Here is a 25,683-nt window from a genome sequence, read left to right as displayed (position 1 = left end):
CAAACCCAGATTTATCAACTAAAGTTCAAAAGAACTTCCTTTCCTCTTCTCAGGTAAGCCATCAGGGGAAAAAAGATGGAGTATGAGTTGTTGTTTCTAAAAAATCCAGTCTTAGAGGATAAAAGCCAATAGCCATCGAAGGCAGGCAGCGGTGTGGTGGGTTGGCCCAGACTGGCTGCAGCATCCACACAGCTGCTCTCGGCCTCCGCCTCCTCTACAGGACGGGGGAGAAAATAAGATGGAAAAACTCATGGGTCAAGATAAAGACAGGGAGATCACTTACCAGCTACCATCACGGACACAACAGGCTTGGTTTGGGGAAAATTAATTTAATTTGTTGCCAATTACAGTAGAGTTAGATGGTGAGAAACACAGAAGAATACTCCCCAACCCTGCCGCTTTCCCAGGCTCAGCTCCAGTGCTCCATTGCTGACTGCATCTCCCTCCTCTCCAGCCCGGCCGCCGGCAGGGCTGCTCCGCACACTTTTCCCCTCGCTCCTCACTGACTGTGCAGCATTTTGCCCTTTCTGGAGAATATTTTCCCAGAAGCGCCGCCAGCTTGGCTGTCCAGCTCGGAGGCACCCTGTGGTGGTGCCGCTGTGGAACCGGCTAGAATAAGCCGTGACAAGTAAGCAAAGACGTGTTTGTTGTCTCTAAAAGCTGAAGCCCACGTGTAGCTGTGTCCTGACCAGACATCTCCAGATGGAGGTGAAGGGAGAGAGGTGTGGCACTGGTGGGAAGAGGGCTCGCCAGTGGCCTGGCGCCCGGGTCACGGCGGGACTGGCCACTGGAACATCCGTGGCAGGGTCAGGGTCACAGGGACAGCAATGAGAAAAGTGGGCTGTGACAGCGACTATCTAGGAAACCATTTGGTTTTGGAAATGCAAACATTAAAAGCAGAATAAAAATAGAATTATACAACACTCCTCTCCCAGTGTGTTGAGGGCTGTATTGGCGGTACTGCAAGTAGTGTGAGGAAGAAATGTTTCTAAAGGGAGACAGGGAATAAAAGACATTTTGTCATTTATAAATATATACGTGTGTGTGTATAATTCATCACTGGGTTACTCCAAGGTCATAGCACTGGCTTTAGTCTGGCATTTCTATAAATTTGTTTTACACCATAAAAGTAAATGTAAAAAAAAGTAACAATAATTGGCTTTCTGGTTTGCTCAGACTTTAAACCAAAGCTGCTCCACAAACGAGTGCAATCTTACAAGAATTCACACTAGTGCTATCAACACTGCCGTGTGGACTGGGAGGCTCTGTAACTTCTTTTAAATGCTGGTCTGTACGGGGAGCTAGCCAGTCTGCAAAAATATGTGCACACCCCCATTTCAGGGATAACATGGATATTTTTGCAAATATCACTGTTGTGGCTTAAAATGGCAATTTAGGACCCCACATTGAGATGGTCAGGTTGCGAAGCTTTTATTTGCAAGATTAAGGAGGGGAAAGAAAACTAAACATTGAATGAATGTTGATTGTTGGCTTTTAATGCTCAAAAGCAAAAGTTTCAATGGAATTTTTTCAATTGAAATTCTAACCTACTGAGAACTGACTAAAAAAATTACCTACCACAAACACTGAAACGTATCTTCTTTTCAATGTATGTCTAGCACATAAAGAGAAGAGCGTTTAATAACCCTTATGCCAACCACTGACTCAGAAGGCTCTTGATTACAAATCAGATATTCAAAACCATCGAGTATTCATAATTGTTTTAAGAAGTCTTAAAATGTAGCCTGGGTTTTATCTTTTTAAAGGGTCACTAAGTTAGATTCTTATAATCCAGTTCCTACTTAAATATAAGTAGTACTGATTTTGAGTTACTGAGTGCTTCTTCATAGTAAACAATTTTGAACACCAGCTATCTCAAGGTATGTAAGCAAGGATGTAGTTTCACAGTTTGCAGAACCAGGTTTCTTCTAATGTCATGATCTGACACTGAAGAGTAGGATTTTGAAGTGCCACAAGTTTCACTTAAGGCGATGGCAAAAGAGTCTCACATTTAGGCATCTATGAACTTACAGACTTATAGACTTAAAACACTTGTTACTGAAACTCCATTCCAGCTATAATCAACTAAAAATCTGAGGGGAATTTATGAAAGTTGGAGGTCACTATGAGTCTGAATTATGTTCCTCTACCTAAAAACAAATTACAGACGAATGGGAAAGCACTGTCAGCACGTGGACAGCACAGCACAAGTAAATACCATTTTTTTTTACCTGGAAACAGCAGAAATTCATACTAAGCCTTTGCTATAGTTTAGAGCTACCATCCAAGAAGAACCAAATAACTACCAAAAATAATAATCCAGGCGTGGTGAGAAGGGTGGTATGTTCTTCTTCAGAAATTGCCTATGGCATATGATGAATAATTTCCATTTCACTCGTTTTATAAAAAGTATCATCCATGACCAAAAATTTGTCAAAAAAACTATGAATTAATAACAGAGCATATTGACTGATCCAAATGTTAAAACCTTTCTTAATGCCATCTAAGTTTCACAATGCCTTTGTGAGATACACAAGGATAACTGCCTTCTCTGCCAGTGTTCATTCATGCCATGCCAGAAGACAAAGGCCTTAGGCTTACACATCTCTCTCGTGGATTTCAAATTTTTTTCAATGGTTTTCAACTAGTTTTTTCAACTAGCTTTCAATAATCAGAACTCTCTCATTAGCTCAGGTCCCTTTCCCACATGACTTCACATGCAAGTAGGCCTGTGACATTCCTAGACACGTGCTCTGCCGAATGACAGATACTAATACTTGCCTCTTAAGCTGCAGCACCTGAGTCTGAACAAATGAAAAAAGGTGAAGAATTTTGAGAATCAAATGTTACAGAAGGTGAGGAAAATAGAATGGGCCTTAAATGAACACAGTTGAGGGAGATTCGCACGGATGACAACTTGTTAGCTTTGTGGCAGGCTGTTTTACCACCTAACACAGAATTATGATAATCATAACCTTCTTGCCAGTGGCTTGTCAATGACAGGCTGTATGGAAAAAGTTGCAGATAGTCAGCATAGCAGATAAATAAAGTGCAGGTGATGAGGGCTGGCCTAGCACGACAAATTGCAATGGATGTATTTGGAAGATGCCCCACAAAGAAATTCAGTAAAAGGAGGCTTGATTCAAGAAGAAAGAAGAGATCTGTTCTAGAAATATTTACCCTTCTATTTTATTTTACTAAAAGACTTATGACCAAAAGGAAGAGACATTCTCCTTTTTCTGTATTTGTACATTATTTCTCCAAAGGCACTAGAAATTATTTTTATTTGCTCAGAAACAAATGCTAAATTTTATGGACCCTGATTAATTCTAAAGGCTTCCATTACTAAAAATGCAAGTCATATGTTAACATGTTCAACAAACACATTTGCTCCAGTAAATGAAACTGAACAATAAAACTATTGAGAATCAAGTGAGAATCCTTATTTGTCAGCATTTTAAACGAACTGTGCAAAGCTGAAATATCTTATTTATAGAGATGAAAGTTCAGCTATTTAGACAATGAGTAATTTGGTTTCTAAAGATGAAAAACTCTAAGGAGTGACTGCAAGTGCTGTTGAAATCCTGCGCTACAAGAGGTAATGCAGTTGTTGGGTTTTTTTTCACAGTATATTTAGTACGCAGTGTTGCAAAGCTATAATTCCAGAATTCTCCTTCCAAGTAGTAATACTTGGAACTTTCTGAAAACAAAGAGTTTTTACAAGCTCACCAAAACCAACATCTTTACTATTTCCAGCACACATTTCTAAAAAGAAGCTACACAAATCTAAACATCCCACCTTCAATGGGACCAATTATTTTTTATTATTGGTGCAAAGTTGCCTAAAATAAGCTTGATGTCAAACAGATAAAAGGAAATAGTCTCTGAAAAAGTTTTTCTTCTCTTTGGAGGAAGAATGAATTAGCACTCAAACCCATGTTTTGGATGTCATAGATAATAACTATGGAAATAGAGGTTAAGTGCTGACCTAAGCCTGATGTCACTGGTATAGCCTTCAGCAGTTCAGGCAAGGTAACCTTTCCAAAAAGCAGTGCAGAAGCATAAATATCCTAATCAAAAATTTCACACACATCTTAATCTAAGTGCAAGAAATGTTTCTAAAGTAATGTTAATTGTACTTATTCCTTCCTATTTTTGTATATAAACATTATTTTTTGTATTGGGATGTCTTTTAAACCAAACAGATTCTGTGACTAACACTACTATAGCACCAAGGTAAGAAATGGGGTTATTGGCTTATGTGTATTTACATAAAAAATCAAAAGCACATGGTTGTTTGACTTTTGAAGATGTTTTGAGAAGATTTTTAATGCAGTTCCACAGCGTGAGAGGTAGGTTAACAGAAAACGACATCCAGAAACACAAGACAGCCTAAGTAACTCATCAGCAGCTTAACCATGTGACGAACCCAGGGGCAACTCAAAGGCGGCTACTGCCTGTGGAGTCTGCCAAGAAGCCAGATGCCATCACCAGAAAAACACCTTCCACAGCTCAGCATCTGTGTCCTAGGAGTGCTCTCCACACAAAAGAAAAAGGAGGGAGAAAGAGAAGGAAAGGTGCATATGAAATTGTTAAAGGAAATGTACATAACATATGAAAGCAACCCTTATTTAAAAATAAAAATCTAAAACTTGGAATAATCAAAGCTTTTGCTGACGGAAACAAGATCCCTTCAAATTAGCAGAATATTTTATGCTAAAAGTGTATGTTTTCTTTTGTTTTACAATATATTTGTGCAAGTGCTACCTGTCAAAACAGTGTATTTTACAAATGTGTTTTCATGAAATTTGGAAGTCTCAGTACCATTTTCTCTTTTTTTTTTTTTCTAAGAAAAATGTTAACAAATCAAAATAAGGTGAGTTTTACAGATACACTAGTACTGTGAGCCAGACTCTCATCTCATTTTCACATGTGCTACCACACAGATAGTACTAGCTTACTATTTAAAAACAAGTATGCAGCAACAACTTAACTCACATGTTCATGAAAAATAACAGAACTATTTGTCTCTATGTGAGTATATCTGAAATAGCAAAAAGGCAAAGGTGTAACACGAACAGGCAGCTAATGAATTATCATAACTAATGTCATAATAACAAAGATTGTTGCAGTGATTATTTATGCACTTGCTGGCTAATGTGCTCTCAGATTTATTACAGCCCAATATGTGCAAACAAACTAACTGTATTTGTGAAAATACAAATAATACATTTTGCAGTCACAGACGGAGTTAGAAGACTTCAGTTTTCCCTATATGTTCAGGTGTGTGTCCACTGAAAAAAAAAATAAATCTTTCTCAGCTAAAAGAATGATTTTACCAGTTATTCATATTCATTCATTTCAGTTTTTTTTAACTATTAATACCAGAAATTTCAACGTCTAGGAGCTGCTGTTCTATATATCGTTAAGGGAATTTTTTATGTGCCCTTAAATTCCACTCAATTCCTGTCTCCTTAGGAGATGCACGTGCCTATTTTGCTTCTCCCTTAAGCTGCAAAATAACAGATACCTAATTTCACCACTGAGTGTCTGCTGGTTCCAACTCCTTTTACTGATCACAAATGCATTGCACTGGTTCAGAAAAAGAAAAATCACTCTCATTGCTTCTACTGCCCTGCTGTGGATAACGGCCAACCCATACCAAAAATAAAAGAATCTCTACACATTTTAGATACTGCAGCTTGTATTGTTGTAGTACTGCAGAGTCAAGATCCCCTTATGCAAAATAACAGCTTTATTTTGTTAAAAGCAACTAACTTTAAGTGGACCATGGAATATTTATGGCTCTCAGTAGTCCTTTGAAAGAGTTATCTTATGTTTTTACGCCGATCATGGGTCAGAGGTTCAAATCAGCACTTCTTTCTGTCAGTCCTTATATGTTTTACTATAATTTACAGCTCAGCAAGAGAACTCATAAAACAAAAGTGTCTATTTTACTTCAGCAACTAATTCTAGCTAATCAAAGCTTTCCAGCAAAACAACCCAGCATGAAACTCTGCGTGGAAAATATGCAGAGAACAAAGCGTTTTGTCAAATAACACATCTCATGATGTAAACACATATGTCTCTTATAGGAAATTTTATCGCTTCCACATTATCGGCACACAAAAGGAGCATTCTTGTCGCAGACCTGGTGCGACTGTGGAGCCATCGTCATTGGAAACAAGAGCCTGATTAGGTTCCCACACAGATATGAATAGATTTTCTTTTTTTAGTGTAATGCTGCCTTTCTTATTTCTTAAACAGACTAGTAATTGTGGCTGTAAAAACAGTGAATTGTGTTTGGACGACGTTTGTTTCTTCATATTTTTTTTAGCTACCCAATGACACCAATTATCCCATATGGTTGTCCTCTTCTGGAAAGTCTGAGTTAATCCACAGCTGTGAAGATGAAGACGCACCCAGCAGGCTCTAAATCTGGTGGGTCTCTTGTCTGCTAATAAAGTCCACAGTCTGCTGGACAGATGTTAAGAGGATCTGTTAAATAAGTCAGTGATGAAAACCCGGACTTCTGCTGGGGAAAATAGTTAGCAAAACCATATCTACTCTTCATAGATTTCATTTCTTCCCTCATCTTCTGTAGAAGCAAATTTTCATTACTTGACAGAGAAGGGTCCCACAGCACATACATTAGGTCCTGCTCAAAATATGAGTGGACTAAATGATCACATTGGCATTTATTCTGAAGAAATGACAAACCTTTTTGTCCTTGACTTATTCTTGCATGGCGTGGTTCCTGCACTATTATTTTGTTCCGTTTTATCCATCATAGTATGGCCTTGTATTGGGAGAACTTGAATTGCCAGCTATAAAATATCTGCTTAAATTTTTAATGTAATGGGAAATATAAACTGAAGATGAAATTACCATTTAATTATTTTTTCTTTAAATGTTATTAACATTTAAAGAAAAAAAAAATAAAGTGGAATGAGAAGATACCTGCAGCAAGATGCATGTTTAGAGACTCACTCACTCACTCTCCCCTATCTCCATCTGTTTATCATCATGGCCTGACAGCATAGGAATCCAATACTAAAGTTTCTCTAAGTTACAGTCATGTAAATTTGGAGAAACACTAGAGAGCTAAAGTATATGCATCCGTGCAACAAAGAACTAACTTGCCTTCAGGCATATGTGCATTAAGGTGCTCTTAAGACCATTTGTGTTTCGTTTGTGAACTGTACTTTTCATTCTTTTGACCTCATCCTGCTTTGACGTAATGAAGTAGAAATGGCCATCAAAACAGCTCACGCTGCTTTGCTGCCTAAGTGCTGGCAACTCTTATTTAGGCAACTCTTATTTACTTAGATAGTGCCCCTTAGAAATCAAATGGCTTTGATTTCATTGAATTATGACAATTAAATACAATCTCTCAGTAACTGCTTTTTCACAACCTGTTTACCATAAAGCTATGGGCAAAGCCAAGAAAGAATGCTTAGAGCTCTAATAAATTATCACTGCAAGTAGCTAAGACAACATATATAATTTGGCACCTGGCAGTTGCCTCTGTAACATTGTATTTGTTTCCCCTTAGGAAGTAAAGTTGTTAGTTTATTAGTTATAATAATAGCTATATAACCTGTAAAAGTTTCCAAGATACAATGTCACCCCATCATCCTATGAGGCTGCTGGGAATTTTTAATGAGACAGCATCAAAACTGAGAAAGAAAAGTTTACTCTCTGCAAAAAAAAAAATAAATTCAAAAATGTATCCTAAAATTTTCATACCATTAAAGTTCGAGCAGTACATTTGGTATCTTCTATCACCATAGATTATTGGTAACGTGGACTTTATTGAAATAAAATAACTGCTCAGCTCACAAGTGTCGGAATCTGTGATATTTAAATGAGAATTCCTATTTCTTCCAATGTGACAGTCAAAAATCTAACCCTGTAAAGTGTAGGTGCTGGCCTTAAGTCCACCAGAGAAAAAAATATATTTCTGCCATGTCAGAAAAGAACAAAGGGCAGGTCGAAAGCTGACCAGGGGGAAGAGAGTAACAGCTACTAGGAAGGAAAAAAAAAAAAAAAAAGAAGAAAGAAATTGAAAGCCTTCTGTAGCGAATATGGAACTCTTGCTTTCTGAAGAGCAATTCTCTTGTGAAGCCACTGACTGGAGGGAGAGGCAAAAATCCTCACTGACTTGGCGGCTGTGTCTCACCTCATTTCACTCTTTTTTTCCCCTTTCCAAACAGACTGAGTGTTGGTCTGCTGAGAATATGATGCTAAGCCACTTTTCCTGTAGAGTTTTTAAACTGGGCCTCTGAGAAAGGGTTTGATACAATTCAATGACTGAAGTAATACCTTTGTCCATCTGAGCATTAAATGGCCCATTGAAATACAGCTTAGTTAGAAAGAATTTCAGTAAATGGTGCTTTCTAATTTTTTTTTTATTATTATTATTCCTCTCCCAACAGATTACAGCCTGGATCTGAAAATGCAGTTCAATCACTTTTGGTTGCCTCTCAGGTCAGGCCTTCAGCCAGTGTTAATTAAATATAACCCCTTTAGAATACTGGAGGTTAAATGAGAGCAACAAACTAGTCGTCTTCAAAATATTACCTCATGCTCTCCCAAAAGCTGTAATCTGTTTGGGAGGGCCCTCATTCAAACATATTGGTCTTAACAATGAAAATTTGGGGGGGTGGGAACAATGCTAAATGCTGTTTGGCCCAACAGCTAGTAATCACAAAACATTAAATACCTATTTCCATGCAATATACCATGTCTATTGTGTTTAAATAACACACATCATAAAGGAAAGTGCTGCAGCAGACAATTTAGGCTGTAACAGCACATACAGCACAATTTTCGACTTGATAAAGTGAAACTATAAAGAATCAATGCATAAGTCAGACAGTTTCCATACCTAATATTCTTCCCTGCAGCTATTAGAAGTTCACATTTTTGTCTCTAGTAGGCATGAACATTAGTATACCTTCAATTTCAGGTCTTCAGTCACATTTTGTTGTCTGTTGCATACAATTTGACCAGACTATGAAATTGGAAAGTAGCTGAAATCGTCTTTTTTCATCTTAATGATTTTAAATGAGGAAGGGAGGTTTTTCTGCAAGCTATTTGTTTACTGCTTAGTAAAAAGTTTCCTAGAGTATTCCTAACAATTTTACTATTAAATTAGTTGAAAGAAAGCTTTTTAATACATAGTAATTAGTCTTGTCTTTCTGAACATGACTTTACTGTAAATACTCCTCCTTGGCTATCCCTTTGTCCCAAGATTCCTTAGAAGAAGGCAACCAAGCGATAATTCAGCATTATTGCTGCTTCAGTGCACTAATCGCTTAAAGAGCAGCAAGGACCCTATGTTTACTGCCACAAGGCTCCTACAGCCTCCTGGCCTAAGGCAGGCTTCCCAGCCCAGCAGCATCCAGATGTCAAGAGGAATATCCAGGTCCTGATGCAGCATGCCGCTCCATTCCAGTATGGCCTAAACATCTGTTTCATCTGCTGGCGTACAACCTGCTGAATACACCGAGGCTGCCACACAAAGTAGGGAATTGAATGAGGGTCGGAGTGAAATACTGCAGTTGCAGAGCTCAGTGTACTTAGCACTAAAAAACCTCTATGCAGACACAAAATTTAACATGAAATGCTTGAAACCCAAAAACTGGAGTCTGATCATTTGCTGTCTCAGATGGAGCTCTCCGGACTAAAAATCTAGACAGACAGCAGGAAGGGCAACGTGACAACTAAAAAAATATACCTTTTTACACAATGTATGCTCAGCATTTTTTCTCCTAATGGAGGAAGAGGCTGTAACACCTTAGCTTCTCATCTTACTAATTTTACCCTGGTTTAATTCTTTATGGTGTAAGAAAAGGACAAAAGAAAAAAAAGCACACAAGTATGTGACAAAAATTGCTTGTTGTGGTTGTAACAACTGCTCTGCATTCAAAATACTTAAAAAAGAGGTGAACTTAGGTACCTATTACATATTTATAATTTCCTATAGATAGTAACTCAGGAGTTCTAAAACAATAAACATTTTAAGTCTAAAAGATAGGAATATGTAAACATTGACATTTTATCTTGAGACATGACAAAACCAGCAAGCGTTTTAGTTGATCTAGATTAAGTTCTGACAAGGAATAAAAGCATGCTAACTGTTCTCATCTCTTCCACTTTGTGCATCTATTCTCTTGTATTTTTGCTAACAACAATAATAGTGGCTTGCTACCATGCAAATTCTTTGAGTTGTTTATGAAAGCAAGATCAAAGCTCAAACTGAGAGTGCATCTTTTTTTCACTGTATTGTTTTCTGCAGAGGAGGATCCCGATGAAAGGTAGTTTAACCAGAAGTCTTGCTCTGCAATTGCAGAGCACGAGCACTCTCACCGTGCAGCCTCCTGGCTTAGTCTTTTCCCTGGCCAGCCTGGGGACACGGCTCACCTCTGTGTGCCAGGAAACAACAGCACAGAAGGCAGCAGAGACTAAATACTTCTGTGTCCCACCTCCACATGGGGTGAGCACCTGTACCCAGAAAATTGGAAGTATCCCTCAGACCTTCCGTTTAAACACACCCTCTGTGAACCGGAACAAGTCACTATTTTCTTTGTGCTGCTCATGAAGTGGATACACCGTTACTTCATTACTACTGTGTCTGAATTAGGTGTATCTGAATACAATCAGAAAGTACTCCTATTAAAGGCAAAACATGAGCATTAATAAAATCTGCTATGTCAATAAAATATCTCAAATATCAAGAAAAAACAGAATGCAACAATATGTAAAAACTTCGTCCAATGTCTATAGCCGTTTCCTCTGCAGGAGGATAGCAGAAATGTAAAAAAAATATTTCTCTTAAGCACAAAGATTTGCATTCCTTCATTTAATGCTGTCAGATTACTGATACGCTACTTTTTGATCACAATTCTCCTGTTATTTATCATGCACAGGAAATAACATAATCGACTTCTCTTTGTGATTCTCCCAGATTATGTGTTGTACTACACAGCTTGGAAATCAGCAAAAAATCTTTAACTTCTTTTATGATTTTGCAAAATAACTGTGACACACTCTGCTCAAAACTATTATGTATATGATATAAAAATAAACAGATAAATAAAATATAAGTTCATTTAAGCCTGAATACCTTTGGTAGAAAGCCAGTCACAGCAAAGGACAACTGCATTTTCTTGAAAAAGTAATTTAGAGTTTCCAGTGGATAATGTTATACAACAAAAACTACGAAATATTGCAGATAAATCTTTATGTGATTTTGCTAGGTTTGCTTCTATTAGAATTTGCTTTTGGAATTTTTATAGCAAAAATTCTATCTCATCAAAACTGTGAATAGCACTAAAGTTAAAACAGTAACAAGCTCACCTAGGAACACAAGCAAGGACCTGGAAGCATAGCTTCAAAGATACCTGAAAACAAAGGCTCTAGTATTTTAAACTCCTCCTCTATGCACAGAAAGCAAATAAGCAAGCACTTATTTAAAATACAAATATAACCAGATCTATCAGGAAAATATGAATATATAACCAGATGGTTGCATCGGAGTGCACTTTTTTCATTCACTTTATGCTATCATAATACTACCTTCTCTGGTGACAGTGTAAATCAAATTATTCATAGAAAGAATTTAAAATGTTTTCTGATATTCTTGTAGAAGCTTTTCTGAAAATCAGTTTTTTATTCCTTACTATAATATAGATTATTTTTAACAATAAATGTGAGAGGTCTATATGAAGAGCAGTTAACTCACGAATTCAGAGTTTCACATGTTTTATGTGTCGAAATGTGTTCTGAACTGAAGTTAGTGTAAAAAGAAGGTGCTGCTTAAAGAGAACCTCTGTGATAAGAGAAATAAAATTATATGATTGAAAAGCAATTAATTACAGTAGGTTTGCTGAACTGATGATAGCTATCAAAGCTTATCAAATTTTGCATTTCAGAATTTCATATATTGATTTTTAAAAAGTGTTAACACATAGATGGGCTTTGTGAGAGAAGTCAGGAGTTTCATTCAGACTCCTGTCAACAGGATTACAAGCAATTATGAGTAACTGCTTGTTGAGCTGTGCGAAATGAGTTGGTGAATGAGCTTCCTAGTGAGCACATGTCCATGCCACTGGTACGATTGCCAGTAATGTAGACAATCTCAGTTGAAGGGGTCTAAAAACATAATTATTCTCCTAATCCTACAGGGGATGAAATCAATTCAGGACAGAAGATAGTTGTGCAATTGCTACTTCTAGTATAGACCTTCTAGGTTTGTCAGCCTGGTAGCAGACATAAAAACAGAGGCATAAGTAGAAGAAAAAGAAATCAGGACACGAGAAAATCAAGTGGCAATAAATCTTCTCCAGAAATATTTCTTAAGATCTCATAGAGCTTGGTGGGTTCATTCACTATCTGACCATCCAGATGGAGAAATTGTCAAGTATAATGATTGCAGTATTTTCCTGTGTAGAACTGCACAGACAAATAGCGAGACAACTGAATGCTCACCTACCACTGCTAATCATACTGAGAGCAAAAGCACTACAATTAGATTTCTACCGTCTCCCATGACAGTATAATGAGACATCATACCAATAATAAATGAGTGCAAATCAGGAAAAAGCAAGAGTCCCATTTAAACTATCTCTCTCAATTCCCAAGTCTGAATGTCCACCTTGTGAGAAGATGCTGAGGCAGCTCTACATTTAAGAGCTGAATTTTTGAAAGTGCTGCTTGGGATTTGAAGCCATAATGTTTTTCCTACTTTTGTAAGGGACACAGACAGTCCATGTGGTAGCTCGCAGTCATTCTATTATTTTCACTAGCAAAAATGGACGAAAGACAGGGATATAATAAATATATACTGGCTCTACTGATCAGGAGAAGCTTTATCAGTCAGCTGGGGCACATCTGGGAAAAAAGTCACTCAGGTGCATCTCTAGCATCCCATTCAATTAACATACCATTAAAAATGGTTTCTGCCTGTTCAGCCTGCTGCATTACCTGATAACATATTTTAAATGTATATTTAAATGCAGAAAACAGTGAAATGTTTTCTTTGTGAAGCAGAAAACAAGCCCAGTTTACAGGTATTTTAACGCATTAGAAATAATTGTACTTTACAGGTTGCTTAGCAGATCTCTCACCCTGATCTTTTACTGTATATTTAAAACTTTCATGCACCTTCAAGGAAAATTAAACAATTTCCTTAAAGGAAGTGCACACAAAATTATGCAAAACATATTCAAATGGGCTTATAAAAATTACATCTTAAAAAAAAAATCACATTTGCACCTCAAAACCAGGGAACTGGGAACTTACTATTACAAATTCATTGTAAGCCGATGTATTTCACACAAGTAAATGTGAATTTGCATACACCTTCAATGCTTTCTGAACTGCAGTAGGTGTGATGGTGTTTCAGCAACAGTCCTGGGATCAGACTGAAATGGTTATGAGGCCTCATCTTAGCCCTTTGCTAGGTGTTGAAGACTGCAGCAGCAGAGATGTCCTATACTGGATTAATTACTATGGATAGTTCACAAACGTGTTATTTAGTAAAGCTGTAGACTAGGTAAATCTGTGACTTGTTCTCTTTCTGGTGTGTACGACAAATGACGTAACTTTTTTGAAAGGGCTTTACCTCTTTTATTTCTCACTTCAGTTCCAAAAATGCCAGTGGTCATGACAACACACTCTCACTACTCCTGCACCTGAAATACTTCTTCATTTGTTTTCATGCTTAACTATTTGCTGTAATTCATGCACAACACCAAAATATGTCCTCTATTGTGTTGACTTCACTAGATTTTGTGAATGATTCCTTTAAGTCTTGAATAATCCCTTAATACTAAAATCTAAGCATGATGTGTTTTTCTTCCTGTATTCCTTAAGATGTTCCTCCCTCCAGTCCCTTTTTTTCAGGACTGATACGAAAGCCTTCTGTTGTGTCCCACAGCCACCTGCAGCCTTCATGCTGAGTCTTAATAGACAGATAATTCCAATACTTTCTATAAGTTAGGACACTTATCTAGCTTCTCAGTCATATGGATTCCAAAAACATCACCAACCAAATACACACATCTTAGACAACAGAGTGTTGGAGGCAATACCATTCCTATTTCATCATCTAAAAAGACTACTCAGTGATAGCAATATCTACACACTGATTTGATTAGTTCTATCTCATATTCTCTGATTTTCCCTTTCTTTCTGAATTGGGTCAGTGGGTGGGAATACTCTCTTATAATCAAAGACCCTCCGAAATAAGGCAGGTGATGATATCTTTCCAGTCCATGCATCTTTAAAAGAATTCTTCTGCCTTCTTTGAGCACACATGCATGTGTATGTCTACACCAAGAAGCTCTCATCTAACCATCCTTATTCTTAGAACTTTTACTTCAGATGAAAGTTGAGTTATTAAGTTTTCTTTTTCAGTTGCAATTAGTTAGGAAGGAATGATGATACAGAAGTGTATTCTTTTCCTTTATATATAAGATCTGACTTAGATATTATATGTAAGATCTGAAAGCCATTTTTGTCTGCAATCTGATTGCTGCTAAGTTCCTAAACATCCAAATATGTTAACACCTTCACAGGAAAAAAATCCTTCATGTTTGTAATATGTAGCCAAATTAAGCAGCTTGCTCTATGGTTATCAGAAGTATAATAAAATTCCAGAAACATACTCACTTGCAGTTAATTCCTGTAAGGCATAAACCATATACATTTCTAGAAAGCTTGAAGGAATCCAACTGCCAGCTCAGAGTATGCCTCACAGTCAGCCTATTCCCCAAAGGGATGCCATAGTTTTAAAAGAGCTTTAAAAAACGCGCTCGTCCCCTGATGGCACGCTGTAGTACTGGTGCCTCTGGTGCTCTGTCAGTAAATGCAGCAGGAACTTATTTGCTTCTTACTGGCTTCCGAGTGAATACATACCCCAGGGAGGGAGCTTTGCAAAGCACAATTATTTTAAAATAGAGCCTGGGCTTTCAGTGAGGGGCAGCCAGTGCTTAAGGCAGCAAGAATGTGTTGTTGATGCTGGGGGCTCAGCCTTCTCCAGTCACTTGGGCTCAAGCTTCTGCCTTGATACAGACTGAAGAGGCACAGGAAACCTCCTGCAGTCCAGGCTATAAGGATGACATCCCTTTAAACATACAAGTTTCCTGATAAGAGAGTTTATGTCTGTGCCATTTATGATCTCAATGGTAAATTCTCCCTGGAACAGAGCATATGGGCCTGGAAGGCAGCTGTCCTGCCTGGTAAGATCTAAAGGTGCAAAAGATGGGAATCATGCCATCCGTAGCTGCCAGATTGAAAAGTCTTCCCTCTTGGGAGAGGAGAGCAGGAGCAGGATGGGAGCACTTCCCAAAGTGAAGGAGGGGCTGGTCATCCGAAGGAAACAGAAACAGAGTGCTATTCCAGTCTGTGTGACAGTCCAGTGGCTAGTGTGCTTCTTGCAACAGGGGAAACACAAGCCCAGGACTGGACTTAGGCTTGCCACATCCAAGACAAGTACTAGAACTGCTACAGATTATAGAAATAGTCTGTTTCTTAAAAATTCCTATGAACTTTTTATTAAATATGGTGACACTGCTCCATTAAGTAAGAATGAGAGTAACAAAGACATGCTGTTTAAGGCAGTCATTGGAGATGCAGGGCATTAAATGAGTGAGAAAAAGTTCTCAATTCTGCTGTACCAGGCTGATTACTCTAGCTAATGATTTTGTTTGTTTGTCTGCCCATTTACAATAACTTGAAAAGAACAGGGACATGCCTTCTCATTTTGACCAGGGATATCATTAGTGGGGGAGCTAGGAAAATCCTCCTGGCCAAAATTTAATCAGAATTGATATTTTTATGCAAAAAGTCTCAATTTTGATGGGCTGTCTTTTCCCGATGAAAATCACTTTGCCAGATAACTCAGGGCTGAAGTTGAGAGGGAGTAGGAGAAGATGGTGTATTAAGGAATTCTGCAAAGAAAGGAAGTCATATGGTAAAATATTGACTCAATGGCATCATTTTCACTGATACTGCCACTGATATAATTCAACTTGATAACACAGATATTACATAAAGAGACATAAACATTCAAGTAGGGAAAGCCACAAGTAAAACTATTTCATTGATTTTAATTAAATTTTCCTAAGTATTGCAAGGTTGGCATATTTTTAATTTTATTTTCATTAAAGGGCTTGCTTCGTATCTCAGAGCCCTAATAAAATCTTCTTTCAACCTCTTTCCTTCCTCTGCTACAATCTAAATTTCTACATAAGAAAAGGACCAAAACATTTAATTTACTACTTCCATATACTGAAATTTGCACACACCATGCCCTTAATTTAGGCCACTATTCACTGTATCATAATAAGGAACATTCTGTTAAAATATGCGCACCTAGAGCTCAGTAGTCTTTGAATGCTAGATAAAATCATTCTATAAGGCTAATGAAGACAGAAACTCTGTCTGTAACAATATTAAGTTTGTTTTCTCTAGTGATTCGAAGAAGTGAGCAATCTGTCAGTAATACATTGAGGGAAATTACTTGTCTTGTAGGAATTCCCGCTGACAGTCACTCACTCACAGTGCTGACCCAAACATCTACCGCTGACAAACAAATTACAGCATCTAACTTTGAAAAGGTAACTAGCTGGTTTTAATTTTGATTGGTTTCACCAAATCTCTTTCACGTTTACCCAATCCCCATTCTTCATTGTGTTAAAAAAAGAAAAAAAAAGGAAAACCCGTGGTTTTCACATTTGAAAAAATTATTATTGGCTACATCCGAGAGTGTTATGTCAGATAAAACTGTTAAACTGTGTCTAACCAACATTAAGACTGGCAGCTCTGCCAGTGACTGACTGGGTGAGTGAACACATTACTGAGACAGCATTGTAGAAATTAATTTTCTTCAATAAAGTGATTTTTAAGGCTCATATATTTCACAATCTAAACATATGTCACTGTTTCATAAACAAAATAAATGGATTAAAATAATACATTACCAGTATGCTGACACATGGAGATATTTTAATTAGAAATACTTAAGCCGCGTGATATTTAACTGCTGTATTTGTTGAAGACGAGCATGCATCATTTAATAAGACATAAGGCAGGTACATCACTTTGCATGATGTGGTACCAGAGTGGGACCAAATCACCTCCAGTGTGAGCTATCACTATCAGATCACATTAGTCCCACTAAAAAATTGCTTTAAGGTTATAACATATAGAGGAAACTTCATAAGAGCAGCCGTCCACTAAAACAACTTTTTCATTGAAATCATAAGTCACCACGATTCTAGTTCCAGAGAATAATATTTCTTCATAAAAGGCCACATTTAACATCTTAGCTATTTAAAGGCCATATTTACATGACTGTCGCATTACATTGGCCTCTTTCCTGCACATTCTTCTTGACTTACTTTAAGGACCAGCCCTAAAATAGCTGAGGAAAGCAAATGTCAACTATGTCCTGAAATTTATATGTGTGAGAGAATTGGAATAAGTAGAAATGTAATATATTGTTTACTGTACCGAGTGCCCTCTGTTCTCTAAAGGTCAAAAGCATTGTAACCTTAGAGTTACAGTTTCTGATTGTTCCCAGGGTTAAATACATTATCAAAATTAATGGTTCAAACCCCTCAACCTTCAGATATATGAGTATTCATGCCTCCATCTGCTGAACTGTTCAACTAAAAATAGCATTCTTTGGCCTTCCCTCTACTAATATTGTGCCCCTGAGGCAGGCTATGCAATGCTTCAGCAGCGCACTGGATCTGCACCCAAAAATATAAAGAAAGGTCATTTACTTTATCTGCAATTAGAAGAGAGTATGAAGGAGTCAGATGAGATGGGAGGGGAGAAAAGAAATAGATAAATATGTGTTTAGTTAAAATTTAAATTTTTTTTAATGGATTATAAAAACTTGAGGCTTCAAGAACACAGCTGCAACTACTGTTAAGACTTGCCAAGGTTCATTAGCGTTATAAGCAATAAATTTTGAAGGACAAATTGCACAAATAGTTTGGGGAAAGAGTTATGAACGAAAGCTTTTTTGTTTTGCTTCTTTTCCTAGAGCTCGCTTTGTTTAGGAATAACTCCAGCTAGCATCATTGTAATGCTTCCATTTCTATCAACAGTTTATCAGTCGTGGTTGAGAGAGTTGCAACATTTCCTTATTTACCACATAGACTACTTTGTAGAAATATCTAAGGAAAGCAGATTTTTTTAAACAATAAAGAGCATATAGTAACATTCCTTGCTTGAAAGTAAGGACATATAGGTGCCACCTCTGCCACAACTAGGTTACTGCTACCAGTGCCACGAGAGCTGACAAAACCCATTTCATTATGAAGTTCACTCATTTAGAAAGATTACTGGGCACACATACCTAGAACCAGTCAATATCAGTGCAACCATTTCACAACTAGGGAAAAAATTCAGAGAAATGGGAAAGAGGAGAAACTCCAGAGAAGGTGGGTATAAAAAAGAGAAGTAAAAGGAAAATGATTGACAAGTTTTACTGCTCACACCGATTAATTAAAGCAACGCGCTTTGTTACACACATGCATCAGAACTGGTTTACACACCACTATGCATACCTGCTACAGGTGAATTTGGAAACATATCTGTAAACTATTTAGCAGAAGGTTGATTTGACAGGATTCACTCACAGTTGTTTGAAGCTGGAGGGGTGAACAGAAATAGCTTGGTCCTTCTTCTTAGACCATACCTAGAGAGCTGTTCCCTCATCAGGAAGACCCTCCCTCACACCGAGAGTCCTAACAAGGCCTCTTGTGGTCCTATCACACATATTATTTAAATCTTGACCAAGTTGTTGAAGAAACTGTTGAGATGAGGCTGAGCTGCCAATGGGAAGTGTGGAACACATAGTTTTAAGTCTTTTTGTCAACAATGTCATCAATGTCACCCTCACGAGATCAGTATACAGACAAAAAGAAGCTATCTGATGTCAATGCAAAGCAGAGCAAGCCAACACTTCAGGAGCATGGATTGGCATAAACGTATGGTAATTACTACTTTCTTTCAGGACACACAAAGCTACAATTGAATTTTAATGGTATTTTACAACTGGCTGATCAATGTGATGCAAAATCTTAACAGTAGATGGGTCAAACAGGTGTGTTGCTGAAGGAGAACTTGATTTATTCTATTTAATTTACATTTTTTTTAATGCAAAGCCCATGAGAGTGAAATTAGTTACTTGAAAAATTCCTAGATATGATTTCAATGAAGTTTATTAACTCGAGGAGATACGTAGTCCACTGGTGAATGCAGACATACAATTCAGAGAAAATACATTTTGATACCAATGTGCTAAATAGCTTGAATAGGATGGGCAAATCATTAATTACAAATTTCCCACAGGAGAAATATCCTCTGTGGAATAATTGTTATCGTTACATGATGTACCTGGAAGTAAATTGTTTTCTGTGCTATTAGATTCAGAGCTACAACATGGAAGTTCTTCTAACACACAGAAAGATGAGAACACAAAATTGCTCCTAGCTCCTACCTAAAGCATGATGATCCCCAAAAAAACATAAGTGAAAAAAGATGAGAGATTATAAACTTGAAGCTGACAGAATTTCCGCTGCAGCTGGATATGGATTTTGGAATATGATTTTGGAACTAATAACAATGCCCTGTTAAAGTTAAAATGTTAGAGCTACCGCAAAGCTTTTTTAATTGAAATAGCTTTCCTTCTCCAAGTTCTCCACACGTAGATATCACACACACGCTCACATGTAGAAACAAAACCAAACCTGCAAATGAATTAGCTATTTCTCCCACTGGCTGAAAGGAACAGAGATTACTTTTGTGATCAGTATTTTTAAGCACTTGGGAAATACGCAGATACCATGGTCACAGCGTTCACATAAATAAATAAGAGGGTGGGGTGCATGGAAGAAAGGAAGCAAAACAGAGAAAGAAGGGGGAAGGGAAGCAAAGATGGAAAAATGAGCTGAAATGCTACACCCCCAACAGTCTTCATGACGCATCAGGTATAACAACAAATTCACTCCAACAAACACACCCAAAGAACTGTTCATTTAGGGAACATTTAGGGAATTTAAACAGAAATAATATTAATAGTAGGAGTAAATAAAATTTAGTTCAGGTAATTAGACAATCAGATGAGCAGGTATCAACTGAGGGTTAAGTACTCTATTACTTAAGCTCTTATGACCATGAAGCATTAAAAGTTTTGAAATCCCATAAAGGTGAAATTCAAATAAAATAGAGTGCAGAGGAACAAACAGAAAACCTCTTTTACAACAAATATACCTGAAGGGAAACTCTAGCCCCTCAAGCACTCAAATGTTTCTGAATTTATTAGCACCACTTTCTCTGCTGGTTGTTTTCTCTCTAATCGTGGTCGTCATGTTTAACAGCTCAGTCTATCATTTCTGCAAATTAATGAAATTGCACTATTGCTGTAGGTTCTGATCAAGACTGATGTGCAAATAGATCTGTGGGTCAAGCTACAAATGGATCTTGTAAAAGAAAAGGATGGGGAATGTTTGTGGTTTAGGTCCGGTTTCTTTTGCAGTTGAACAGTTTTCGTTCTTTCCTGCCTTACAGTCTTCTGTGGGCTCACTGTTTGTTGCAATGTATTTCAAAGGTAGGAAAAATGGTCTCGTTATTCACAAAGCTGACTTCTGAAGTATTTTCTTAACTAAAGTTAATGACACTTTTACTTCAGTAAGTATTCAAATACAGATTTTTCAAAGGATACCTGCTATTTTTCCTTTTGAAAAGCTCCCCTTTGGTTTGAAGCCTGTCCAAGGTACAGTCTTAACATAATACTGTCATGACCTAAAAGTATTTTGGGGAGATCTTTCCCTGCAGTTTCAGGGTGATCTCTTTTCAAGTTTTGATTGTAGGGTAGGTCAGACATAAGCTCAAGGGGTCTTTTTCGCCAGTTCTGGACCATCAGTGAACAGTGAGTTCTGTTCCCCTTCTCACTCATCCTAGCTTAACAAGGCAAGAAGAATATCAGCATCGAGAGGATTTCTACTTTGCTTTGGTCTCTCTGGAAAATTATATATTTGCAGTAGCGTAAGCAAAGTAGAGATTTGGATATTAACATGGCAATACTTTGCTACTTTAGGCACAATTTATTCCTACTTCGCATCTGAACCCGACTCTAACCTAACTTAAACAAGAGTTTCAAAGGTTTACTTGCAAATAGTTACATGCATCTTTAATGGTCTTTGCTCTCATGTTCACTGTCACTTCCTTTCCACACATTTTAACTCTGAAAGCTTTTGACTGTTTCTTCATTATTTATGACATTGTTGTGTCTTTTCTTGTGAAATTAAAAACTTCTTTCCACAAAAAGCTAGCTAATAATATGACGCATAAATCTTTCTTTCACAACATTTCATTCTATATATGTGCCAAAAATAAATAAATGACCAAATCAAGGCTCCCGACCATGCTTGGCATCTGACCAGCTTAATGCACGGAAAGGTTGAGATTACCTAAATACAGAAGCTAAAAGAGTTTGCAATTTATTGTATCGTCAGCACCCCACTGTCTGAAAAAAAAAAAAAAAAAGAACCAAAAAACCCAATAACACACATTCGTTTTGATACACTCACTGCTCCGATTAAATGTAGTGCATTGCAGCTGCAGGGGAAAGACTAAATGAAAATAAAGTACAAACAGATCTTTGAACATATCTCCCATCGACTGGTCATATAATTAAAAAAATACCATTAACTCTGCCTATATAAAACACACAGAACAGTATCTTTCACTCACAGTATCAAGGTTGGCCGCACATTGCTATATTTGCAGTACCGTAAGTACATAAGGTGTTAATCCTCCTGGGCTGTGCTCAAAAATTATTTAACATTCAGACTATTATTTAGCATACAGCTGGTTAGCAGTTTTCCCCTAAAATGTTGGCTTTGATCCCACATTTTTTTGTTCTGGCACATACCTGGAGCTGTAAAGGGCTGAGTCCAGAAGCAGCAGCAGCTGCCATTGTTGATGGAATGAACTGCACAGGGTAGTTATCACCTGTCGGGAGAACAATGCGTGCAGGTTCAGACAATGAGCAGAGAATAGCAGCAGACAAGTGCAAACACGGACCTAGGATTGCCTGTGCTCCACAGCACTCCTCTAAGCCCAAACATCTGCAAAAACAAAAGGCTTCGCTGGGCACGGACTTGCCATGCTCCCTTGGAACTTTTTTGTTAGCAGATAGCTGGTAGGCAAACTGGCAAAACATAAACGTGATACTCGTGATTTTCATTTTCAAAAGCAAATCAAGCATGTAAGCTTGGGCACAAAATGGGCCTTAAGGCCATAGACACACAGACAAGGTACCCTAGGAAACCCCAGTTCCCAGAGGAAAAAAATTGTCGTTGCCACATGTTTCTTAAAAGAAGAGAAATTTGTTACAATCCAAGAAATTTCAGTCCTGTCTAATGCAGGGTGGTTTCTTTTCAGTATCGAGTGGCTCTTTCCTGGGAAAGCTACTGACTTGGCTCAATACAGGTTGAGATTGTTTCTTGTTTTACTTTGAGGTTCCCTGTCCTGGGATAACTCCTTTAAGGTAGCCATAGAAAAAAAACAGAATTAAATCACTTTTAAAAATAGCTTGAAATATGATTTTATTTTTCTCTCAGATCTGGGACCCTGTTGAAGTTGATAGATTAGGTAGTTGTTCAGTTACATGAAGAGTCATGCACTAAAATTTTTGTGTTTTGTTCACTGGAAACTGAAAATGTGTGCCCTCTGTATGGAGGGGACAACAAATACTCCAGAAAATAAGAGATACTATTGATCCAAAATAAGCTTTGCAGCACTATGTTTTACAGCATCTATGAGCGTTCCCAATTCTAAGTCACTGCAACAATGCATCACGCAGTGCCACTGAGACTCTTAGTCAATGTAAAGAATGAAGCAAGGCTGAAACAATTAAGCAGTGCAATCCATAATATAAAAATTAATACAGTGATGTAGAAATTACACAATAAGTATGATTTAATGGAATATCACTTTAGTTCAAGCTGCTTATTTAAAGTCAATGTTAGGTACCATACGTAGACTACATTTTAACAGGCTGGTCCTCTGTATCTTTTTGAGATTTACAAAAATATTTCTGTTTTACATGAACTTTTCCACACTGAAAGCAGAATGTAGCAATGGGGGGAAATATAGAAATCCAAAATAATATAATCAGGACATTCTAAGTGTTCGATTTTTTCTTTGTTAACTCCCTCAAATAAATAACGATAGCTGAAGTTTTTGCAGTCACTGGATTACTAAGAACTCTCCCTTTTTATCACCTGAAGTGCTATTGTATTCAGCTCAGTTTAAACGTTCAGTTGTTTCACTTTTTTAATAAATTGTACATGTCTAATCCACAAGGTCTCTTTGCATCATATCCATAATACCTCATCAGACCATTGAGCACAGTATGTGCTTGTACACAGTCCAGTAACAATTGGATTCTGATTGCATATGGAGCTCTGCTACAATGCATTCACTACCACTATATTGTACTGGTGTCCTATGGCGTAATGTTCAAAATATCTCCTCTTATTTTCCCCCTTCCATGAGGTTGATTTTAGTTTGCAATGATGTTGGTTTTTTTTTCTTTTAAAAAAAGCAACAAAAAAAACCTAGATCCTTTTCTTAAAGTACTAAAGCTGTCTCTTTATGGTTAAATAATTCTGCTCATCTCTGTGATATTTATATGAAATTATCTGAATAAATAAGATCCTAATCTAAGTTAAATAATGTTTCTTTCAGAAATATCTTACAAGGTTTTTAAAAAAATCACAAAGATGTTGAATTAATGATGCTTTAAATGGGGGGGAAAATAACCATCCGAGTTATCAGCATGGACTGCCTTGCAGAACATTTCGGAGGCATTCTTTCTTTAAATATCATGAATTATTCATTCCTGTTCCACACAGCAATCTCTTCTTTCTGCCTCCCCCTCCACATACACTTTTTAAGTTCAATACCAGTTGCTTTATTTGTACTAAAACATTTTCCATGTCAAACATATTTAAAAAAAAAAAATCAAACTCTAGAAGAATTCCCTGTGGCACTCCTTTTTCACAGCTGTCATGCTCCTATGGTTTGAAATAGCCAGATATTTTATAAACACATGCACACACACACACAAACACACACACACACAAGAGTTTTTGGCTGCGCAGTTAAATTAATAGTATCTCTACCACACCCTGTAGAGATCTCTTGCTCACCTGCTGGCTACAGTTCTTTGTTTTGGTATGGGAAAAATAATTTTATAGTTATGCCATTTACTTGTTATTAAAATATAATGCTGTCCCTTTCCTCCTCATTTTAATATGTTAAATAAAGGCTAAGTCCTGGTATGTTAGCAGTACCACTGTGCTGAGAACAAAAATATTACTCTTTCAGCTCTGGAGTACTTTGCTGACACCGAACAGTAAAAGCAGAGCCAAGGTACTTTCTTCTCCCTTGAGGAAACTGAGCATGCAGGGAATGCACTGGTTTTAATTTTTAATTACAGAAGGTACGTATTTCCCCCTCTCATTTTCTCAGTGCAAGAACGAATTGAGAAGCGTCTCAGTAGCTGCCTTGGCAAGAAATCAGTCAACGTATTGCAGTAATTTTTTTCAAATTTGTTTCTTGATTTGGAATGCTTGCGTGAGGATCTATTCTTTTAAATTTGTACAAAAGGCAGCAGAACATGTTCAAACAGGTCTGCTTTAGGTACTGGTATGTGCTGGTCTTTGATAACCAGGAGTGGGAAGAATGCCAGAAGAAGAAAATCCGTCACGTTTTGCAAACTGATCTCTTCAATCTCCTTACTGCGCTGATTGTCTATTTACATTTGGCTGCTGTTGTTTATACATAAATTGGTGTTTACAAGCCATGGAAAAGTATGCCAGACTTCTGTTTCATTTGTCAGGTTGAACAACATCTCCAAATGAATAAAAGCAGCAAGCAATTGTACCATACTATTCTACATAGAAATAATGTAAATGTTTCTTTTTGTGTTGGATGAAGCAAGGAAGCTTAGTGGACTTTATTTATAGGATGTATGGACTTACTTTCCAGATCAAGGCTTTGTGAGCTGTGAGGAAAGAAGGATGTCTGGCTCTTGTGAGATTCAGGGTAGGGGGAAGGTGTTGCTTTATTTACCCATCTTTCCTAAAACCCAATTGTAAGACACAAACTGACACTCCTCATCTGACATAGAAAGTTTTCGGTTTGATGATGGTTTCCCCATTTTGGGATTGTAACGTCAAATCTGTCTCTTCACGCACAGATCTCAAACTGCCACTTGCACACTCTCCATGTGTACTCACAGAGTAATGGGAAACGGAGTTGGAAGAGATGTAAGAGATCACAAATTCCAGGCCCCTAGTCTCCTAGGCATAACGAACTGACCGAGGAAAGCGTACCTCTCCTCAGGCTGTTGTCAGGCTACAGCAACGATACAAATGCCCACTCCTGCAGTATTCCCACACAAGCCATGCATTTTGTTTGTGCAGAGGCATCAGGATTGAGGAAGATGTTAATAGAGGTAACTGGCTAAGGCAATACTACAGAGCATCTCCTCTGTCTGATGACACTACCTCAGTTCTGCCTTTGTTCTGAGCAGGGCTTGTCACGACACTACCTTATTGCCATCCTCATGTCCTGGCAGAAGCG

The 25,683-nt window shown here is 37.5% G+C and overlaps 1 protein-coding gene across 9 annotated transcripts in view; it reads right to left on the bottom strand.

The window, feature by feature from the left end:
* The window catches only part of SOX6 (SRY-box transcription factor 6), a 381,585-nt gene that overhangs the window by 69,300 nt on the left and 286,602 nt on the right, over positions 1-25,683 (bottom strand). For all 9 annotated transcript variants that reach the window (XM_086614165.1, XM_086614168.1, XM_086614161.1 and 6 more), the window contains one exon: positions 21,962-22,041. In XM_086614165.1, the coding sequence (XP_086470291.1) occupies positions 21,962-22,041 (80 nt within the window). The remainder of the gene's footprint in view (positions 1-21,961; positions 22,042-25,683) is intronic.

Source organism: Tauraco erythrolophus, chromosome 6, assembly GCF_009769465.1.
Source record: "Tauraco erythrolophus isolate bTauEry1 chromosome 6, bTauEry1.pri, whole genome shotgun sequence".
NCBI classification, from domain to species: domain Eukaryota; kingdom Metazoa; phylum Chordata; class Aves; order Musophagiformes; family Musophagidae; genus Tauraco; species Tauraco erythrolophus.
Note: the sequence above shows the minus strand (reverse complement) of the source record. Positions and strands in the feature narration are given on the sequence as shown.